The sequence below is a fragment of the Dunckerocampus dactyliophorus genome, chromosome 4, assembly GCF_027744805.1.
Source record: "Dunckerocampus dactyliophorus isolate RoL2022-P2 chromosome 4, RoL_Ddac_1.1, whole genome shotgun sequence".
In the NCBI taxonomy this organism is placed as follows: Eukaryota; Metazoa; Chordata; class Actinopteri; order Syngnathiformes; family Syngnathidae; genus Dunckerocampus; species Dunckerocampus dactyliophorus.
This window is the reverse complement of record NC_072822.1, coordinates 28376570-28399160: the sequence shown is the minus strand read 5'-3', so window position 1 is coordinate 28399160 and position 22591 is coordinate 28376570. Positions and strand designations below refer to the sequence as shown.

Sequence of the window (22591 nt, the reverse complement as noted above, 5' to 3'; positions counted from 1 at the left end):
GTGTTTCAACCTCACATTCTTTAATTTTTCTTTATGAAAGTTTGGACACATTTTCCCTAAGGTAAGTGTTTGTTTCAAAACAAAATAACAATGTGTGTGTGTGTATTATACATCATATATATATATATATATAGTCATCAACAATGTATAACACTATACACAACACTATACATTTTGTGTAAATAAAAATTGAAGAGAACTGACAAATATCGACTTCGTACTGTGCTGTATGTGTATCTGGTATCGGAATACCCAATTGAACGATCCACTCACCCTTTTTGCTCAGCAACAGTGTGAATGGTTGTCTCCATAGAAGTAAGGTAGGGTTGTCGCTACAAGTGTCCTGTGATTGACAAGGTGACCAATGCAATGCACCTTTTAGCGTACATCCGTTGGTTAGGTTCCAGCTTCCCCCAACCCTGGACAGGATCGGTGTATAAAATGTATGGATAACTTAAAATACATTTGCGGAGATACTAAAAATCGCTACTACTGTACTGTAGAGCCGTACAGTATCGTCCTGCGCCTCCGAGAGGTAAACATGATATTGCAGCAGTGAACACAGCATCATCAGGTGTCACCTTTCAACCCAACATGGTACCTTTTGTAGACGCGAATCCCGTTAACATACTTGAAAAATATGTCTTCGTTTGAGTGGTCTTTTATGTTGTTGCACTCTTTCATGCTATTCCACTTTCATGTTGTCAAAAAGAAAGAATTCTATCGTTTATTGTAAAGTAGCATAGAGTCGTAGCTGAAGCCACACTCAGCTGTGTTGGCGTTCTTGAACACACCCCTCAGAGTACCCCGATATTGTGGAAGGGGGAATAATGGCTGCCCAGGAGCCGTCTCCACCATCTTCCCTGGAAGGGAACAAACCTGGCTTCCCCAAGAAAATTTTGGCCAACAACCTGGAGGACAAGCATTTGTGTAACTCCTGCCAGAAAGTCCTGAGAAGGCCCTTACAGGCGCAGTGTGGCCACCGCTTTTGTTCCTTCTGCTTCAAGCAAATCGTGAGGTGGGTACATACACTAAGGCTATGTATGTGGCTAATGAGCTAGCTAGCTACATTCATATACAACTGGACAATGAAACATCCATAAAAAACATTATTTTAACGCCGTCATAATGTATATATTGCCACAGCATTAACTGTTAGGTAATTACAAAGCTTCTAAACCTCCGTACAGTCGTCACATTAATCACATGTATTATAATGTTATATTTACTTTGTTTCAGTAACAGCTGGTTGTTATGCTACACCATTATAGCTCATTTAACATTTAAAGGGGGCAGTTGGGTGAACCTTATAAATGATGCCAATAACGGTTTGCTACTTCCTGACATGTTTTTCTACTGAAAGCAGGTGTAGAAGTCGTAATGATTTGTAAGAACGTCATAAAACTGGCTTGCCTAAATGTAAATGCAGTTTGTTACCATTGCCACTAATGAGGGAGTGTCGACATAACCGAAAGCGATACTAGCCATCGCTTGCACATTTACTTGTGACTTTGTCTAGAGACATAAGGAGAACGGGTGATGATAAATTATTTATTTACTGTAACGAAGGCAGGTTGTTGACACGATTTTCCTCCCTTTGTTCATTTTGATTGTTGTGTTATCATATGATATTTTATACATTTAACATAGTACACAGACAGTCCCGTTATAATGTGTTTGCGAGCGAGGGCCTACTGGTAGCGGCAAGTCTAAATTATCCAATCCATTCCACATTTTATGAACACAGTTTCCAAAGTGCTGTGCATACTAGTCAAACAAAAAATAGTAAATCAAATTTAAAAAAAAACATTTAGAACAACAATAAATATAAACAAATAAGATAAGTAAAACAAAGCAAATTTGGATGAGGTCCGAGATGTATTGAGGGGCCAGGCCATTCAAAGCCTTAAAAACAAACAATAAAATCCTGAAATCAACTGTCAAAGACAACCAGTGCAGGGAGACTAGGATTGGGGTGACGTGCTCCCTTTTTTTTGGTTTCTGTTAGAAGCCGTGCAGCAGAGTTCTGGACTAACTAAGCGAGAGAGTGTATTGAGGTTTATTCCAGAGTAACGTGCATTACAGTAGTCCAGACGTGACAAAATAAAAGCGTGCATGACTTGTTCAAAAAATGATTTGATTTTAGATAAAAGCCGAAGATGATGAAAGATTTTACAATGGCATTGATTGTTTATTGAGCTTAAGTTCACTGTCTATCATGACGCCAAGGCTGGCGGCTGCAGGATGTACGTGGTTCTTCAAGGGGCCCAAGTCCAAAAGGGGGCTGCTGTGATTCAGCAAGATAACATCAGTCTTCCCCTCATTGAGCATTAAATGATTTTGAGGCAACCAGACCTTGACGTCACTTAAGCACGAGAGAGGAGTATCAGGGGGCGTGGTCATTTTTTGTGGGTGGTAAGTAAATTTGGCGGTCATCTGCATAAAGGTGATAGGCAACCCCATGCTTTCTACATATCGCACCGAGTGGGACAAGGTACAGAGAAAACAGGATGGGCACAAGAATTGACCCTGGGGGACTCCACAGTCAAGGGTTGGCGGTGGACGAGGTGGAGTCCTCAAGTCCCATAGTAAGGCATCTCCCTAACAAGACCTAAACCACTCAAGGGCAATCCACCTGACATCCACACAGTTTTCCAAGCCAGATAAAAGAATAGCGTAGTCCACTGTGTCAAAGGCAGCAGTCAAGTCTAAAAGCACTAAAATGGCTGAACCACCAGAATCAGTCATTAAAAATAGGTCATTAAAAACCTTTTAGAAGTGCAGACTCAGAAGGCTATGGAAGGCTCTGTAACCTGACTGGAAGGTATCTAAAATCCCATTTACATCTAAAAAAGGCTGTATCTGTGTAAGTATGTTTTTTTTCTAAAATCTGTGAGACAAATGGTAGTTTTGAAATAGGCAGATTTGATAAAGCTAAAGGATTAAGACCATTTTTTTAAGGAAATGTTAAACAGCAGCTTATTTACAAAGGACGGCACAATACAAGAGGAGAGGCTGCTGTTCATGATATTCCTAACATGCGCCAATGGGAGAGGAAGGAGGCTTAAGTCCGTCAACTACTTGTAATAAAAGCCAGCGACACAGGTTGATACTGATTAAAAACTTTAGAGCACTGTGTCGATGTGGACAAATTAAAAGAAGGGTGCGATATAATGGCTCGAATAGATGCAACCTTGTTTAAAAAAAGTGCAAGAAATTTTTACAACTCTCAGACAATATTTCCAGTGTAGTGGATGGACTGGGGTTGCATTGGCAGACTGCATTTGTTCATGTCAAACTTCTGTCTTGTCATCTAGTTCTGGACCAGAAAAATGCAACGCTTGCATCAAAGAAAACCTATTTGAGGAACCCACCTCCATTCTCAAGCAAGGAGGTGTAAGTATAATTTATACATCTCTGGGTTATAGCAAAGTTTGCATAAAATTCTTACGGAGATAAAATGATGAAGCAGCTTTCGTGGTCCCACAGAATGTACTGGAGATATTAGAGCCGAGGCAATAGTGTGATGTTGTGATCCTTTGGAAACTATGACAGAGTAACGCAACCCTTCAGAGTGTAACTAAACACACGCACTAGACTACCAGTTGACAGAGATCCTCTGCTCTCAGGCTTTTGCAGACAATGCGGCACGGAGAGAAGTGGAGGCCTTGGCAGCCGTCTGTCCCAATGAAGGCTGCACGTGGACGGGGACCATTAAAGATTTTGAGGTGTGCACTCATGCATGCACTTTGACTAAAATACCAATGATGTTACCAGTAATACCCTAGTCACACTAGAGGAAGAATGAGCCACAATGCCTTCAGAATAAAAGTTTGTGGTTTATTCCTGGATATTCAAAATGCATTCTAATAATCTGACTGCATTCTGAGTGCATTCCATAGGCTACACAAGGGCCCGTTCTTGTGGCCAGCCGAATGTTTTGAGCATGCTAAAAACATTTGAGGTAGATTCAAAGTGGAAAAATATGGAACGGCATTCGAAAGGTATACTAACTGCACACTGACTGCATGCTAAATATTCTTACGATATTCCACCAACATTCCGATCACATACGGGAAAAAAAACGCAGCCAACTGGTGCTGAAACGTCACTATAAAGCATCGCCTTATTCATATCACTTCACACGCCAAGGAAAAGAAGAACCAAGATAACTCCACCAGTGGCCGCCGGCGTGGACAGTGCAGAGGTTCTGAAACCCAAGAAGTCCGCACCATTGACGCATCGCCAATTCACATCACGTTATGCCGCCAAGGAAAAAAGGAGCCAAGCTTACAAATTTGAAATCATTTCCCCAATAAGGCGCGAATTTTGAAACGTTTTCATTCCGGGCTGGTTCTGCGTGATTTGTGCTTAGTGTGATGGGCTTAAAAAAGATGAAAGCCAATAATTTCCCTCACACAACCATGTCATTTCTTTGAATTTCACGGCTTCACTCTATCATGTTTTTTCATAAATATATGAATTAAGAAATCATGCTGTTTTGTGGTTGAATATGGCCTACTAGTAGTGTATTTTTGTGCCAAAATGAAGCATTTTCAAGGATAAAAATGCAGTAAAAGACAAATATAAGCCATTCAGAAGACTCATTCAAAGGTGTTGTGGTGATATGTAGTATTCTACACTGATCACTAGGTATCAGTAATGTTACTGCAATGTTGGGTGAGACACACAAGCACCAGACTTGATGGCCAGAACAACAGGATTTTATTGCAGGTTTGAGTGATCTCACAATAGGTACAATAATCCCTAACATGGGCTACAGTTACGGCCATAACCCATGCCAAGCTAAAACTCAAACTCTGAACCCCCGACATCACTTCCTGTCCACTCTCCACTCAGCTCCCATAACACTGTGAACAGGTTAACATGCATCCCCACCTGTAAACGGTTGTCGTGTATTTTAGGTTAAAAAAATATATATATATCAAAATGGCACCCGTCATCCTTTGAATTTCCTGCATGCGGCCCTATGTGGAAAAAATTTGGACATCCCTGCCCTAGACAGACCAAATCAATATGAACCAAACACCAACAGTTAATTACAGTATATTACAAAAGTCCATCGCTGTTTTCCAAAGTCAAAGTTGATGTGGGTGAATATCTTGTTTTGCCCAAAACACAAAGATAATAAGTCTGCTTTGATGACTAAAGAAACTAAAAATATTCACATTTGAGAGGCTGAAAACGGAGGATATTAACATTTTTAAATAAAAAAAATGTTTTAATCCAATAACAAAATACCGGTAGTTGCCGATTAATTGCATAATCGATGAATTGTTACCGCTGTACACCATAAGTTGGTAAGAATGTGATAACACAATTAAAATGTAAGGCATACATCTAGTATTGTAAAAAAAAAAAAAATGCCCACAGTTTTACATGTTTATGTGTTTATGCTTCACTGATAATGTTTTATCCTGAAGCGTTGACATTTGCCACTTTGTTTGGCGCTGTTTGAACGCACCATAGTTGCTGTGCAGAGACGTGAAGTGATGGCATCTGGAGCTGAATCTCATCTGATAATTGCAACAGCCCCTTTTATTGCAAATGTTGATACGAAATCAGAGGCGAACAATTCCTCATTCGGTCCTGGAACGTAACTCCTGTGAAAAGCGAAGATCTACTGTAAATACAGGGCCAGTGTTGCTGATACTGATACTGCTGTGCAAATTGATGCTTTTTCTGTGAAATTGTTCAAGGTCCTTGAATAATTTTGTGGTTTTGCAGGCCAGCCACGAGGGCCTCTGTGACTTTGCCATCATCCTGTGTCCTTCCTGCAAAGAGTTGATGCGAGCCAACGAGCAGGAACGCCACGATGAACGAGAATGTCCAGAGAGGACGCTCAACTGCAAATATTGTAAAGAAGCCTTCCTTTTAAAGAACATTAAGGTGAGATATCCTGCTATGCACGCTGTTTAGAAACCCTATCATGTTGGAAGAGGCTGGCATGAACGCGTATGCATGTATTTGACAGTTACTATGTGTGTGTGAGCACAGTAACAGTTTACATCCTCAGCATAGTGTTCAAGCTTTTGGTTGAATGATTCTTTATTCTGTTTTTTAGGCTCATGATGAAATTTGTCCAAAGTACCCAATGATTTGTGAAGGTTGCGCAAAGAAAAAGATACCCAGAGAAAAGGTATCACAAATGTTTTGAATTCACAAAGCTCTTCTCATTGACTCATTTAGCTGCGGCTCTTAAATCGATTAAGTAATCTGTAGATCATTAGCTTTTTTCATTTTTTTTGTTTTGCAGTATGTGGACCATATTAAGTTCTGCAGTAAATTTAAAGCACCATGCAGATTTCATGTTGTTGGCTGCGATACATCTGTAAGTAGACATTTTCATCATAATTTGCTGTGTGTGTCACGAGCTAACGTCATAACTGCTAGATCCTTTGAATGAACTGGCCACATTATTCCTCTGGAGTAGTGATGACACTGACAGGAGTTCATTGCTATCACAACTTTTCATTCTGATAGCAAACCTCAAACATACCAACTATGCAATCCTTCTAAGAATACTCATTTTGAGTCAAATCAAAGTTATTCCCGATTGGTGTTAATAGGCAGTACAGTGGATCACGCATACTCACCATTCAGCATTCACATCCCCTCAAATTCACAGATTTTTGGCCATGAAAATAAAATTTCTGTGGAAAGCCACCTATTCATGCTTTCTCTCTGTTTTTCCCATAGAAAACACGTCCCATTCAATCGGTAATCATTTATAAATACTAGGAGTATCACAAGATCTCGCAGGATTAAAACGTGACAAAAAAACTGTCTTACTCACACAATGAAGGAAGATAAATACGATCATTTTTTTGGCCTCAATATATTGCCATGTGCTTGTGTGTATGTTTTTCTTGTCTCCCGCCTTCAAACAGGCAGGAAGACGGTTCACTCTTTGCATTGGTTCCATAAATCAACGACATGAATGGAGTGAGCCCTTTTGTCAGTTATACACTCTCTTTATCTCGCTGGGTGGAGGCAGGGCCGCTAGCATACACACAGAGTGCAGAAGAGTGTAGCCTTATGGGGAGCAATGCAAGGTAATGTAGTAGAAATTCAATTAGTAGATTGCAATATATAGTTGTTGTTATTTTTTATATTTTTTCCTTGTACTTTTCTTAATAGTAATGTTCAACTCTCGTCTCATCTCGTCTCGTTCTCGTAGACTTTATGGTCTCGTCATGCGAACTGAGTGTCTTGTAACACACCTAATAAATACTTGACAATAAAGCTTAAAATGAACAATACAGCATACATGTATGATGTGACACGACTTGCTACTAGAGGTGCAACGGTGCAGATAACCCACGGTACGGTCTGTACCTCAGTATTTGGACTATGGTTTGTTACATTTTTGTGCATAACGAGCATGTGCATAACTATTTTTTCTCCCCAAATTATTTATTATTTTTTGTGATTAATTATTTTTAAAAAGAAGCATGGAAATGAAATTGCAATCTACTGTCAGGTAATTAAAAAAATGCATATATTGATATAGCATACAGAAAAAAATTGAAGGATGCGGAGGCCACTCTGTACATTAATTATGCTAAAAGCAAACTAATGTAGGTCAGTATGTTGTACTACAAGCTTTATGTTATAGGTGACTAAGTGGCGTATACGGCATGGCTAATTTATGGTCTATGGTCTATGGTCTAATCTCGTGACATCTCCTTTACTTCAGAACAACTACTAGTAATTGTTTAAATACTGTGCCGATCGCAAGTCATTGAGGAAACTAACTCTTTCTTTGGCAATTACGAGCTATCAGTGCACTCACAAAGGGCTTGTCAACCCATTGGAAATCGCAGGAGGTCATTATATATAACAGTATAACAATATAACCGTCTGAGTCACGGTGTCGTCTTACAAAGAACACTAAACTCATCACACAGTAACTTAACACTCAAAAGGTATACCTCGGAAATATACAAACATGTACCAATACAAGTTTAAAATGGGGGAAAAAACAACTCTTAAAGTTTTCCCATAATGCATTGTGTCTGAGCGTCAGCCTCCCTTTGGGCTCAGAGCTCCTCTGGTGGACAGAGGCAGCATTGCAGCACCGCCACCCATTTTCTGTGCTGCTTGTCCTCCAATTAAATGGTTTACTCAGACAAAATGCATTATTGGAAAACTTTAAAATGTTTTTTTTTTAATTTTAAACCCATATTAGTACATGTTTATATATTCCTGAGGTATACCTTTTTTAGTTTTAATTTGCTGTGTGATGAGTTTGACTTGTCCGCACCACAATATGCAATTTTATGACGTGGACACGTGCATCTTATACACCGGTGCGGATTATATATGCACAAATCTGTTTTTCCCTCTAAATTTTGTGGGTGCAGCTTATACACCGGTGCGGCTTATACACATTTACGATACATTTCTTTAGAAAGAACAAGCTGCTGGCCAAAAATAGCTCCTGGGCTGCTCTTGGGACACCCCTGGTTTATGGGGTTGCAGCGTGCAGCACCATTCTCACACTGAACAATGGCAACACTCATCTTTGTCCCTTTTATGGAGGTGAAGTGTTCAAAAAGAGGTGCACCGCACCTCAACGTCGGGGCAAGCAGGCGGTGGGGCCCCGGTGGGCATGTAGCTGAGGAGCCTCAACTACTGGCGTTTATTTGCCATTCGCGGGTGAGCATAACCTCAGCGAATTGTGGGGATCGCCTCTACTCACTTTTCCTACCAGTTTTTCCTACCAGTCTATAATAACACAGTGGCGAAAAAAAACGTAAAATAATTTATGAAACAAAGAAAAGAGGGCTTACACTGCAAATTGTCCACTTGCACTATGGGTATGATATAAGAAAAAAAAGATTGATTATGTTGTTATTTCTCAAATTTCTATCTATCTTAATGTTTTTGGGAGTGAAGGGGGGGGACGCTTGCTGCGGTAAAATAGATTGACGGATGGCGTAGATTACACATGCCTAACATGTGACTGCCGAAAAATAGGCCGACCGGATGTAAACGCGTTTTGGACATGCATAGAACCCAGTTGAACCGATTGCGTTCCAGGTACGTATTGCGCAGTGACAGGGCCCTGTGATCCGCTTTAACGGAATCGCGGATGGAATCGTGGAATTAGCCAATAAAAACGGAATTTACTGTTTAAAGGCGGAATGTCGCGGAAATTGACATAATTTGAATGAAATGCTGTAATCATGAGGAGAAGGAATGTTTGTTTGGGGAAGTATTTACTCAGCGGACCACTCAATCGTGTCATTACGAACACTGACCCGCCTCCTCCCGAACTTAACATGTTGAAATGGCAATAAACACTTGCGAAAGTTAGCGGAACCTCCTCTTACAGAGCGTGCTTAGCTTAGTTTAGCATGCTAGTTTGGTTATGTGTGTGTGACTCGGGCTGGATGAAAGGAGCGTTTTACAATGCCCGATGACGACGTGCAGGTTCTGAGTGAAAAATAGATGAGAAGCATGTTTATTCTTGCAGTCAGCTCGCCTTGCGGACATTCTCAACACACACAGAACACACTTCCGGCCTACTAAATAAGGGTGCTGTTTGACGCATGTCGTCTAACTGTGTAAAGTGTCATAAAAATATCTTACATATGCAGTTGGAATTGCATCGGTGCCGACATCTTCCTTAATCACAAAACAGGCATTACACAGCACGTTTGTTGAAGATTTTGTAGCAATGTGTGCAGAGGCTAACATCCCATTAGAAAAGTTAGCCAGGCTACATCCAATTCTGAATTACTGGGCAAAATTGTCCATTGATGGATTGCATCAATAAATATAAGGATTGTTGCATTTAATTAACCGACATCTCTGTGATATGAAAGTGGTTTGATTTCGATAGAGCAGAAATGGAGCAAGAGATCATCATATGTAAAGTTTGCAAAGCAACAGCAAAAGGTGGGAACACGACAAATTAGTTCTACGATCTCAAGCACAAACACAAAGTTGAATACGAAGAGTATGTCATGAAGCGTGAAACAGAGTCAGCGAGCATGTCTACACTTACCCAGTCAAAAATACAACATGCTTAGTTTGGTAGACACTAAATTCACTTGCTGTATTGCGCGCTTCGTTACCAATAAATAAAAAAATGTGCTTTACAAGTTGAGACAAGTGTATTTCATTATAACGGGTTAACGTTTGTAGCTTTTTAGACAAATCTCCGCTGAATTGAATCATATCATCATATCCCAAAAATATCGTGATACATGCCAAATCGCCCAGCCCTACTTGCTAAGGGGTACGTCAGTGGTTAATGCCCGTATCGCTGAGCTAGTCAGGGGATTGAATGTGGGGCCCCTCAGTCACAGGTGGTACTCATAACACAAACATTCTCAGGGTCTCACACTGAGATATTTTATTTAATTTCTTTGAATATTTGCTACTATTACTCATTTTCACTGTCCTAAACTCAACATATATTTGGGTTGAGTGATTATACTCAGTATTAAAGCATTCTGTGTACATCTTTAAAAGCTCCATTATTTTGTTTGTTGTGTGCTTGTTTTTTCCCCACATACATCAACACATGATCATTTCTGGAGGATCTAAAAGATGAGGAATATTGCTCTTGATGTATTTCTATTTCTTTGTTGGACATCCAGGTGGAGAAAGAGAAGATCCATGACCATGAGCGTCAGTGTTCATACGAACACCTCAATCTGCTTCTGCATTTCATCATGGGCATTAAGGTGAGCCTCGAGAGTCTGCAGCCTCAGAGCCTGGAGGTGGCAGGCCACAAGCTGCAGGAGCTCCACCAAACCCTCAGAGACTTAGAACTGAAGATGAGCCAGCTCGGCGGAGGTGGCTCTTCAGCCTCGGTGCAGGGTGCGTGTGCTCCGACGATCCTCACCACCTCTTTCACGCCACTGCCCAGCGCTGTGGGCGCCGCTCTGGAGCTGCAGCTCCAGAGCGAAAAGACCAAGGTGGCCGAGCTGAGCCGGCGTTGCCAGGAGCTGGAGCTGAAGGTGAATACATTCGAAAACGTCGTCTGTGTCCTCAACCGTGAGATGGAGCGCTCCTGCACCACCATGGAAGCCTACAACCGCCAGCACAGACTGGACCAGGACAAGATTGAGATCCTCAATAACAAGGTGGCAATTTCAACCATTCCCATTCACACATATAGTGCCCTCCAAAAGTATTGGAAAGTCCTTTATTTTCACTGTAGACTGAAAACATTTGGGTTTGACATCAAAAGATGAATATGAGGCCTGAGAGCAATATTTCAGTTTTTATTTTCAGGTATTACATGTGGATCGGATGCACAACTTAGAAGATAGCACCCATTTTTCATGTGAGCAAAAGTATTGGAACACGTGACTGACAGGTGTGTCTTGCTTATTCAATCAGTCAATAGCACGGAATGTTTACACTACACTCGCTTTCAGATTGGGTAGAATAGCCTGCTTTGTACTTTTTGTCAAATTCCAGCCTGGCCTATCTATTGTTCTTGCTAATGAGTGGTTTGCACCTTCTGGTGTAGCCATTGTGCTCTTGTTCGGCAAGTCTTCTATGAAGAGTAGATAGTGATACTTCTGATCAAATGTTTTCCTTGGTCTACCTGTTCCATGTCTGTTACCTAGTAGTAACAGCACCTTACCTAACAGTAGTTCCTTTCTTCTTCAGGACATTCCAAATGGTTGTACTGGCTATGACCAACGTTTTCACAATGGGTGTGATTGGTTTTCCATCTTCCCTCAGATTCACAATTGCTTGTTTTCCACCCGTAGACAGCTCTCTGCTTTTATGTTGTTTTCACCTCTAAATGTAGTCTACACAGGCAAAAAGCTATCCTTGCCATCTTATTTGTTTGTGTTCAAGGTTCGTCAGCTGGAAAGAACTGTGAGTCTGAGGGACTTGTCCATTGTGGAGATGGAGGGCAAAATGAGAGAGATGTCTGCAGCCACTTATGATGGCATCTTTGTGTGGAAGATCTCAGATTTTACAAAGAAGAGGCAGGATGCTGTCGCCGGCCGAGCTCCTGCTATGTTCTCGCCGGGTAATCTATGTGATGTCTGACATTTGAGTTAGTATAAAATGGCAATGACACCCTCATGTTTTCCAGCCTTTTATACGAGTAAATATGGCTACAAGATGTGCTTGCGCATCTACCTGAATGGAGACGGGACAGGACGGGGCACCCATTTATCACTGTTCTTTGTGGTGATGAGAGGACACAGCGATGCACTCCTCAAGTGGCCTTTTAATCAGAAGGTGAGGTCTTTTTTTCATATTATTATCTTGATGACCATCCCTCTAGAGGAGATGTAATTGAGCTGAGACTGGGGGGTGGTGGTTCAATAGTTGTTCATAAGCCAGTGGTGTCCAAGGGCTACATACAGAAAGGTCAAAACATCTTAACTTTGGGGTATAGGTGACGTAGCAAGTTAGTGTAATATACAGTCAAACCTGTCTTAGCGGCCACCTTTATAGAACGGCCACCTGCCTATAGCAGCCACTGAAAAATCCCCCGCAGCAAATTTACATGTTATAGACCCTGTGTATAGCAGTCACCTGTCCAACGCGACCAGCGGCCACCCATTTTGTCTCCCTTGGTCAATATCTGACTGCATATAGCGGCCAAATTACCAACTCAAGTAGAAGCTTCATGAACGAAAAAGTTTTGTTTTTCAATCAATGAAGCCGTCATGTGTAGACTTTAATTACTGAGTCCTAGCTCAGTCACAATCATTCACAAGATCCACACAAACTGTCAGTTGTTCCACATAAAAAAGCCGTCTTCTTTTGAGCTTGCTATTTCCTGGTCAAACATGTAACTTTAAGAGCATTTGCACCAAAACATTACCGCAAAAGAGGGTGGGAACAGGACGTGCTCCCAGCGACGCTACAATAAAAAAAAAACATACGCTAGCATGCATGCGGCAGCGGGAGCAAAACTGAGTTCGGTTGTACTTAATTGAAGTATTTTAGAGTGCACTCACGTTATTTTTGATCAATCCTCATCCACAAATCCATCAAAATCCTCATCTTCTGTATTCGACACAAAAAAAGACGTCTTCTTTTCCGTTCGGTACTAGTCTGTTAACTTGTCAGTGTTATTCAGCTCCGAAGCAAAGAAGGAAACTTCTCCTGTTGCTTCTGCCAACTTTATTTATTGAACGCGGCCACCAGACAGCAGATCAGAACACACACACATCTCTCAGCATCGTCTCTCCTTCCTGCTTGCCCACAAGGAAAAGGTTAAACAAGCCCCACTACATAGCTGTCCCGGCAATGCCTGTAAGAAATGACACCGTTTATTTCCTGATGTGCACTGGTCAATACTGTAATGCCGCTTGTTGTGGGGAAGGAGAGACTCACGTCGCCGATGCGCTTTATTGGCTTTATTAACAGCGGAGAACACTGCAGGACTTTACATCCACGCCAACATAAACACACTTCCCAACTCTCTCGAAACTTACAGCTAGCACTGAGCCTAGCTCTCCTGCTCGGGACGCCCACCGTCACTTCCCGTCACTTCCTGATGAACTAAAGCTGTAATGACAACTCTGCCGTATAAAAAGTAAAATATAAAAAACAAGCGTAAGACATTGGATATATTCTATCAGTTATTATTAAGCCTCTAGCTTCCTTTTAGTAAGTAAAAACCTTGGCTATGATTGCACTACATTGTCATGTAGACCTACAAAGTACACTTGGAAGAACAAGAGGTGAATAAATGTATTGCAACTGATGTGAAACTGATGAGGGGTAGGATTAACTAAGCTTTGCTTCTTCCTACTCCTTTTTGGACAAACAAAATTGTGAATTGTACTATGTGATGTGCTACTGTTTGACTCATGCATGTTCAGGATGAATTAAAACCATGAACCATGATAATAACAACAACTTTACAACTTTTATCCGCAGTCCGCAGTGCCCTCTACTGGTCAACTTTATTATTAATTTTTTTCCCCCTTTTTTTTCTTTTTTTTCCCCTCTACTGGTCAACATTCAAACTGGACGCCAATCTGTCTATAGAGGCCACTTGTCTATAGCGGCCACTTTTGCAGACTCCCTCTAGTGCCCGCTATAGACAAGTTTGACTGTAATATAATAATATATTTCATTAGAATTGATTTTATTGTTTGTTTTTAAGGCTTTGAATGGGCTCGCCCCTCAGTACATCTCAGACCTCATCCAAATTTACACTCCAGCGCGCACATTGAGGTCCGAAGGCCAGCTCCAACTGGTGGTGCCTAAGACCAGACTTAAGACCAGGGGAAACCGGGCCTTTTCCGTAGTTGGCCCAAAGCTGTGGAACAATCTGCCCCCTCATGTAAAAACGGCCCCCACAATTGAAAGCTTTAAGTCTCGTCTTAAACCCACTTTTATTCTCTGGCTTTTAACTCGGTGTGAGTCATGTGGTGCTCTGTGTCTTTTATTATTTTTTAGTTTTAATGGTTTTGTTTATTTTAGTTTTTTAATTTAATTTACTTATTTATTTTTTACCTACTTGTTGGATTTATTGCTTTTATTATTTTTACTTCTTGTTTTAAATATCTTACTTTTGTACGTTTCTTTGTTTTTATTTGATCTTTTAGTTTTTACTGTAGTAATTTTAACTTTTACTTATTATTTATGGTTTTACTAGTCTGTGCAGCACTTAGGAAACAGTGTTTATAAAACGTGCTATTTAAATAAAGTGGATTGGATTGGATTGGGTTAGCCATTTGGCGTACAGAGTAGTTTTTAGTGTTTTTACACACTTTTGTGTTTACCTTTATAGCTCACCTTAAAACTGTTTATTTTTCCTCGGTTGATTTCCTTTTTTCAGTGCAGCCTCACTTGATTGACTTGACAGTTTGTTTGTTTTTTTTTATTATTATTTTGATGTGGACCCACCAAAAAACATAATCAAAGTAGGGAAAATTTTAGATTGTTCACGTTTTTTTCAAAATATATTATGTAATAAATCATGCTGTTTTGTGGTTGAATACGACCTATTATTAGTCAGAAAATATCCATATTTAATTTTATGTATTTTAGGCCTAATTTAAGAATTTTCCAGCATTAAATTGGCTAAATGAAGTAGTACAAATGAACTGAAGTACAAATATAAAGCCCTCAGAAGACGCATTGAAAGACACTGTAGTACTGTACAGAAAGTGGAAGTACAAAAGGAACAACAAGGAACTCTCCTAATGTGTTAGTATATTATGTCTTATTTACGGCTTAAATTACTTTTTCTTTAAATATGTCTCCTATATTTACTAATATGAGGCTAAAGGTGACTACAGTGGTGTTATTTCATGTGTAGAAGGCTCTAATAATGTTAAAAACCTTATTTAGAAGGTCATAAACATGTTTTCTTTGCTCTAACTCCAAAAATACTGTATGTATAAATAAGGAATCCGACTTCACGGAAATTCACCAGTCAACGAATGAATTGCCATAAATTACTGTAATTCAAAAAGGCCTGTACAGATTTAACAGACAACAATTAAATGTAGTGAAATAGTTAAAATAGTAATTATTCAGCTTCAAAGCCAGGAAAGGCCTCGGGCAGTTAGTATTTACACATTGTACACAATTAATGTGTCCCATTTCATTTTGTCCTCATCAAGAAAGCTGAATATAACATCCTAGATCATCCACATGGAAAAATCAGGCCTGTCTTTGCTTTTCCACCACCGGGAAGGTGTTTCATTGCCTGTTTACTTTGGCTTTGAAAGCACTTCCAAATGAGAAATAATGCAATGCTGCGACGACAAAATTGTCGCGACCATTAGTGTTCAGAAATTTGGTTTTACTTGACCGACTTTCACCATTTAAAGACTTGTTTGCAGTTCGAAGTCTGCCTTTTGGATGTGATTTGAAAAGTAGCATGTGTGTGGCTGCGTCATCATGCTGCGCCACCTACCTGTGAGGTCAAAGATTGTTAAGAGTTAATCATTGCTGTTAATGGCTGGTGGCACATGTCAGTTCAAGAAGGAGAAATTTTTAAAACATGTTTTTAAACAAATACATATCTGTACCCAGGTCACCTTAATGCTGCTGGACCAGAACAACAGGGAGCACATAATAGATGCCTTCAGGCCGGACATCTCCTCTTCTTCCTTCCAGAGGCCGGTCAGCGATATGAACATCGCTAGCGGCTGCCCGCTCTTCTGTCCGCTCTCCAAGCTGGACTCGAAAAACTCTTACATTCGCGATGACACCATCTTCATCAAGGCCATTGTAGACCTGACTGGACTCTAGGTTTGACTCCATCAGCATCACCACTAACTTTGTTTTTTCCTTAGCGTCTGTCTCATTCACTTGGCATTATGCAAGACTCTTTCTCACAGTGGAACAAATCAACACACATTTATTACACACCAAAGTAAACACGCTTTTTGTGCAAATATACAAGCGTTCTCGTACCAACATACAGATTTAAAGTGCAGTCCAAGGAGATGACATTGGGAGTGCCTCTTCTGACATAGTTGGGAGCACATGGGTTCAGAAAAAATACCCAAGATTTATAGTAGCTTATTTTCACACACATTTTAAAATTACTCCTGCAAATATATAGCATACACAGGTTATATAAACATGAGCTTTTATATGACTTTTGGACAACAACAGGTTAGAAGAAGCCAATTTGTGCTAAATGATGGAGAATATACCACAGACCAAGTAGAACAACTTCTTTATTATTTATTATTATTATTATTAAATGATTTTTTAAAATGAAGCATGAAGCATGATAATTGCAATCTACCGGCAGGTAATTCTCCAATAAATACAATTCTCAAATAAAAAGTAAAAATATTGATATAGCATACAGAAAAATGGGGCCACTTTGATGCGTACATTAAAGATGTTAAAAACAATCCAACAGGTCAGGGTATTGTACTATAAGCTATATAAGATTTGCGTTCTAGGTGAAAAAGCCAATGAGTGTAATATCTAATAATACAGTACATCTCATTAGAAAGAACAAAGAACTAGCTGCGGGCCAAAAATGGTTTTTGGGCTGCACTTTGAACACCCCTGATTTACAGTGTTTCTAAAAAAGTGCAACAGTAAACGTTTAAACAGGGTGATGATTATTTTATTTTTAGTAAACTTCCTTACCTGAAGTGTAGCGTTAATAGCTGCTGTCATCTCTACTGAACAATGGCAGGTTGTTGCTATAATCTTATGCACTCATCTTTGTCCCTTTTACGGAGGTGAAGTGTTCTAAAACAGGTGCACCACTGGGCACATGTGTAAGGAGATCTGCCGGGTCAGAGTCACCTTTGCGCATCGCAGACACAGACGGGTCTCGCCTATACTCTCTGATATATACTCTGTCGCCAAAGGCCTCGCCTTTTTGTTGAGGAAGATTTGTCGCTCGTAGCTTTTTTTTAAAAAAAAGTTGCTGGGGGGGTCTGAATACTCGCTAAATATCGATAGTGATAAAAGTCTCCAAAATGTTTCCTATACAAGCGCTTAGGGTTGTAATGAGTTAACACTGTATCAGAGCATTTTAGGACATTTCAAGTGTCACGATGGCTTCTTATGAGTTAATATATGACTTTTGCAAGTACAGTACATCTGCATTGACTTGATGTTACATTTGTGGGCAGGACAAGCTCAATACGCCACAAGGTTCCGCTAAAAAGCGACAGATACATCTTGTGGTATATCAGCTCCCATCCACAGAGGTGGATCCAACCCACAGTTGGTGTGTACTTGCTTGCCAGATGTTGTAGTAAGACTGTGATGCTTTGAAACACTTTATCTCCTTCCTAAGCATTCACATCATCAATGGTGAACATTTTGTGGTGGTGAACAGGACTTGAATTCCATGAATTCTCAATGCAGTACTTTGAAGATGAGCAGTTCTGTGTGTGTGGTGTGTGTTTGTGTTTATGTGAATACTGTATGTAAGCTAAATTGCCAAATTCCACCAGATGAAATTTTTTTGACTGGCCATATCTCAGCATTTGTGTACTTTATTTTAAACCGCTGGGGTCCAGCGTAGGATTTTACACATTTGCTTACCTTTTGTGTTGACCTTTATATCTTTCCTTAAAAACTGTTTTGTCTTGCTTTTGTTGGTTTCCTTTTTTTCAGTACAACCTCACGTGTGACTATACAGTAATCCCTCGTATATTGCGGTTAATTGGTAATAAGTGGATTTTCGCAAAGTAAGATTCATTATAAATGTAAGTTTTTCATATTTCGTGCATAGTAAACCTGTTTAAGAACTTCTAAACACAGTTTTTAACATTATTAAAGCCCTTTAGACATTAAATAACACCCCTATAGTTACCTTTACACTCCTAATTACCCAATATAGTAGATACAATAAGAGATTATAAAATATTAAAGACATAAATAACACTCATGCTCATGTGTGTTGCTGTAAATGTGTTCCAGTGGCACGGAAAGGAAGTGACATTGGGGGTTGAGAGTTGAGTTTTAGTTTGGCGTGGGTTATGGCTGCAACAGTAGCCCATGTTAGTGATTATTGTGCCTGCCGTGAGGTCATTCAAATTTACAACAAAAGCCTGTTGTTCCGGCAAAGCTTGTGTGTCTCACCCAACATTACAGTAACATTAATGACACCTAGTGACCAGTGTAGAATACTACATATCATCGCAACATGTTTGAATGCGTCTTCTGAATGCCTTATATTTATTTGTGTTTTACTTCATTTAGCCATTTTTATGCTTGAGAATGCTTCATTTAGGGGAATAAATACATAACGTGCTTAAATATAATTTTTTTTTGTTTACTGACACTAGACCGTATTCAACCACAAAGCAGCACGATTTATTAATATATTTTTGAAAAATCATGATAGCACTAAGCTGTGAAATATGAAGCGTGAAGTGGCGAGGGATTACTGTACAGTTTTTAAAAATAATAATAATAATAATAATGGATTCGATTTTATATACCGCTTTTCAAGACACCCCGAGTGCTTCACAATGGAGTGAAGCCATTATTCATTCACTCCTTACTCACATATTGGTGGTGTCAAACTACATCTGTATCCACCGATGCCCTGGGGTAGACTGATGGAAACGTGGCTGCCAATTTGCGCCTACGGCCTCTCCAAACACTACCAAACATTCACTCACAGGGACCTTCTGATTTCTGTGCAACCTGCTCCACCTCCTGAGCCACTGCCACCCTTTGTTACATTTTTCATCGTGTCTTAACACATTGGACCTAAAATCCAAGTAGGGAAAAATGTGATTTTTGACTGTGAAAACTGCTAACGTGTATTTAAAGAAAAAAAATCGTAACTTTTATTGAACCAGGAGATTAGAAATCTCTTTTACGAGAGCGACCTGGGCCAAGTGACAACGGTGTATTGAACTCTTCTTGTAACACAGAATGCAAATCTAAAATGTAGCATTTAAAAACCTGTACAACAAAGTTAAATAGTTGTGTCGACTTACCCCTTCCGCTTTCCCTCAGCAACCAAATGGCCGGTAATGCTTTGATTGGTTCATATGGAGCATTCCCACCAATAGGAAGGCAATGTCATGTTTCATTGCCAAGCAGATCTGATCAATCACGAGGATTTGACTTGACTGATTTACACCATTTAAAGACTCGTATGCAGTGTGAAATCTGCACTTTTGAGGCACCTTGAACCCGGCGCAGTCATGGACTCTGTTATTACTCGTCTAATACTTATGTTGGAAGTTCACGTTTATTCCAAATGGACATTGATATTAAGGTCATTTGGTCTTCGAGTGATGCTCACATTATTTCAGTGTTTATTTCTATGAACTTTACAAGGAACTTCCGAATGATTGATTTGATGGTTGCCAGCATTAAAAAAAAAAAAAAAAGGTATCCTGGGACCAGTTGTTAAAAACGGCAGCTTCCAAGATCATGAATTGTATGTTGTCGTTTTTGTCAAGACGCAAACTGTCACGTATTCAAATACAACAAATGCAGTACTGAACACAGATGTGCGTAACAACCACTGCAATCTGCGCATGCAACAACTTCAAAGCATAGATGTCCATAACGTATGTGTCATCATGTGAAAAAGTATTGAACACGCATGCTAAAATATATTTAATACTTGTTAGTAATGCCAACTTCCTGTAAGGAGAAGCAAGTGGTGCATTGCTCAGGTGTGACTGTGTCAAATCTTGAAGGTTCCGTGGGCCTCGTCTTTAAACTCTGACCTTCCATAGGTTTTACATTGGATTGAAGTTGCGTGATTGGCCCTTCTCACAGCTTTACTGTCTTTCTCAGAAGCCAGATAAGAGTTGTCTTGCTGACATGTCCAGCCTTGTTTCATCCTCATCATGAAACAATGTTTTCCAGTACCGTATTGCTGTTATGTCAGCACCTCCACGCTTCACTGTTGGTATGCTGTTTTTGAGGTAGTGCCATAGTCACCCATTTTTGTGGAAAAACCTGCCGTTTTTGTGCTTAGAGTCTCCATAATTAGGCCGTTTATTGGTAGAAAACCCGTCTCACGTGCCCTGCATTGGTAAAGCCTGAGTTGCATGGAGGAAAACTTCAATTTGTTAATGAATTAGCTTGACATTAACTGCGCCTACCTCACTCAGTGCTACCAAAAATAACACGTGGGACAATGTATCGAAATAGTTGCTTTCACACTAATATACATGCAAAACAATGCTATTTCATACTCATTTATACCCTGCAAAGCATGCTGGAAAGTCGCCGCTCACACTTCCCCTACAGTAAGTTACCTCGCGTTAGTGATGTGCGATACCACTGATTTCCTCTCCGATCTGATACTGAGTAAACAGCCTTTTTTTTTTACCATCCCACTCTACATTTGGGTCACGTAATGTTCCTGTGTCCGAATGTTGGCAACTGACAATGTTTGTAAGTAGGTTAGCGTGGGTACCTGCTATTTCTTTCTCAAGCTCTTTGCCACTGTTCCTTTGTTGTTGGACAAATCCTCAACTAATTCTCTTCCTCGTCCTCAGTCAGAAATCTTGCGAGGATAGAGCGCCTGGTCATGGCCAGTTCGTGGTCAAATGATGTTCACTTGACATAGCTCTTGGCTTTTAGTTGTCATGAGGTGTTTCTTTTTAAAGGCCATCAGTTGGAACGGAACCAGCTAGACTGACGAGCAGCAGGGTTCCTTGGGAATGACTCACTGGTTTGAGCTGGTGTTTTGGCTTTCCTTGTCTTTTTTTGCGGCTATCTTTCTACATGTGTTCTTTAATACCCTTTTGACATAATTGCACATAGCTTCACTTTTGGACATCTATGGTTGGATGTGTCAGCATCCAGTGGAATGTATTTGCTGACTGAAATGTTCCATGCTCATTTTACCTGCAGTATATGTGCAAAACACATTCTTCTGAAAAAGAACCAATATGCTCACGCTGCATGTGATGATGTGCCTGGTACGTCATGCACGAGGTGTTACAAGACACTCAGACTTGGTTCTGTCATTCGTTTTTCATTATTCATTTTTTGTGAAAATGTGTATTTTCCTCTGCTCTCAAATCTGTGTGTGTGTGTGTGTGTGTGTGTGTGTGTGTGTGTGTGTGTGTGTGTGCGTTCAGGCTTTAAAAAGCGTCAGTATGACATACAGTGGTTGTATTTGTGTCATAATGCGTCCTGTAGCAGCAAAGGTTCTATTACTGTAGTATTTTTATTTTTTACTCTCCATGAGTGTAATGATCTACTGTTGCAGAAAAAGTGCCTGTACCTTTTTTTTGTTGAGTTTTTGTTCTTGAACTCACCGAATTGTGAATGTGCTTTCAAAAACAAAAACCCAACGGGACTGATTTGTGTGTTTTTATTTATCGTTGTTATTATTTGATGACGTCTTTGTGACAAAGAATGTTTCCATTATTGCAAACATGAAACATGAATGTAATTTTATTTCAACAATTAAAGTGAGATGTTGACATTTCCATCTAAATGTTTCCACCGTGCGTGTGAAATGTTACCCATGAAGTCCGTTTTGTTAACTTGCTGCTTGGCAGCTTAAAAAAAACCCATGCCGTGCTCAAGGCAAAGAAGCTCCATCTTTCCCGAGTTGTACTGAAATGCACATGTTTTAACATGCTTTTACCACCAGGAGGCGCGCATTGCAAGCATCCATCCATCCGTTTTCTGTGCCGCTTGTTCCGGGGGGGTATGCTGGATCCTGTGCCCGCTGACTTCGGCCAAGAGGCGGGGTACACCCTGGATTGGTGCAGTGCAGACATTTAAAGGAAAACTGCACTTTTGGGGGGGAAATTTACCCATCATCCACATTGGGGTGGACAAGGTGAGACCATTACTCCCATATGGGTGGCGATAAGACCGCTATTAAAACACCTCCAACATGATTTTATGGTTTTATATACATACTGTAACCATGTAGTAACAGGTACATTCATATTAACATGTAATACTGACAGTATTTTCTCGTTCTTTGGTCCTGCTTGGTGGTTTTTGACTGTGAAAACTGCTAAAGTGTATTTACAGAAAAAAACATAACTTTTATTTAACCAGGTTAAAAAGTCATTGAGATTATAAATCTCTTTTACAAGAGCGACCTGGGCCAAGTGGCAACGGTGTATTGAACTCTTCTTGTGACACAGAATGCAAATCTAAAATGTAGCATTTAAAAACCTGT

General features: G+C 40.1%; 1 protein-coding gene across 3 annotated transcripts; it reads left to right on the top strand.

The window, feature by feature from the left end:
• Positions 1-294: 294 nt before the first annotated feature.
• On the top strand, positions 295-21858 carry LOC129179521 (TNF receptor-associated factor 2-like). 3 transcript variants are annotated; one of them, XM_054772846.1, is made up of 10 exons: positions 295-1018; positions 3318-3396; positions 3630-3728; positions 5749-5910; positions 6086-6160; positions 6278-6352; positions 10635-11123; positions 11854-12031; positions 12098-12246; positions 16015-21858. In XM_054772846.1, exons 1-10 carry the CDS (start codon positions 831-833, stop codon positions 16231-16233), a joined length of 1713 nt encoding a protein of 570 aa, XP_054628821.1. In that variant the 5' UTR covers positions 295-830; the 3' UTR covers positions 16234-21858. The 3 variants fall into 3 exon arrangements, with proteins under 3 accessions (XP_054628821.1, XP_054628822.1, XP_054628823.1); XM_054772847.1 differs by lacking the exon at positions 6278-6352; XM_054772848.1 differs by lacking the exons at positions 6086-6160; positions 6278-6352.
• Positions 21859-22591: the final 733 nt, after the last annotated feature.

Bases quoted from the DNA above. Each gene is read 5' to 3' on its own strand.
- LOC129179521 (XM_054772846.1), top strand. From the start codon at position 831: ATGGCTGCCCAGGAGCCGTCTCCACCATCTTCCCTGGAAGGGAACAAA. The intron at 3,397-3,629 runs GTAAGTATAATT...CTCTGCTCTCAG, and splicing joins CCATTCTCAAGCAAGGAGGT to GCTTTTGCAGACAATGCGGC. The intron at 5,911-6,085 runs GTGAGATATCCT...TCTGTTTTTTAG, and splicing joins TCCTTTTAAAGAACATTAAG to GCTCATGATGAAATTTGTCC.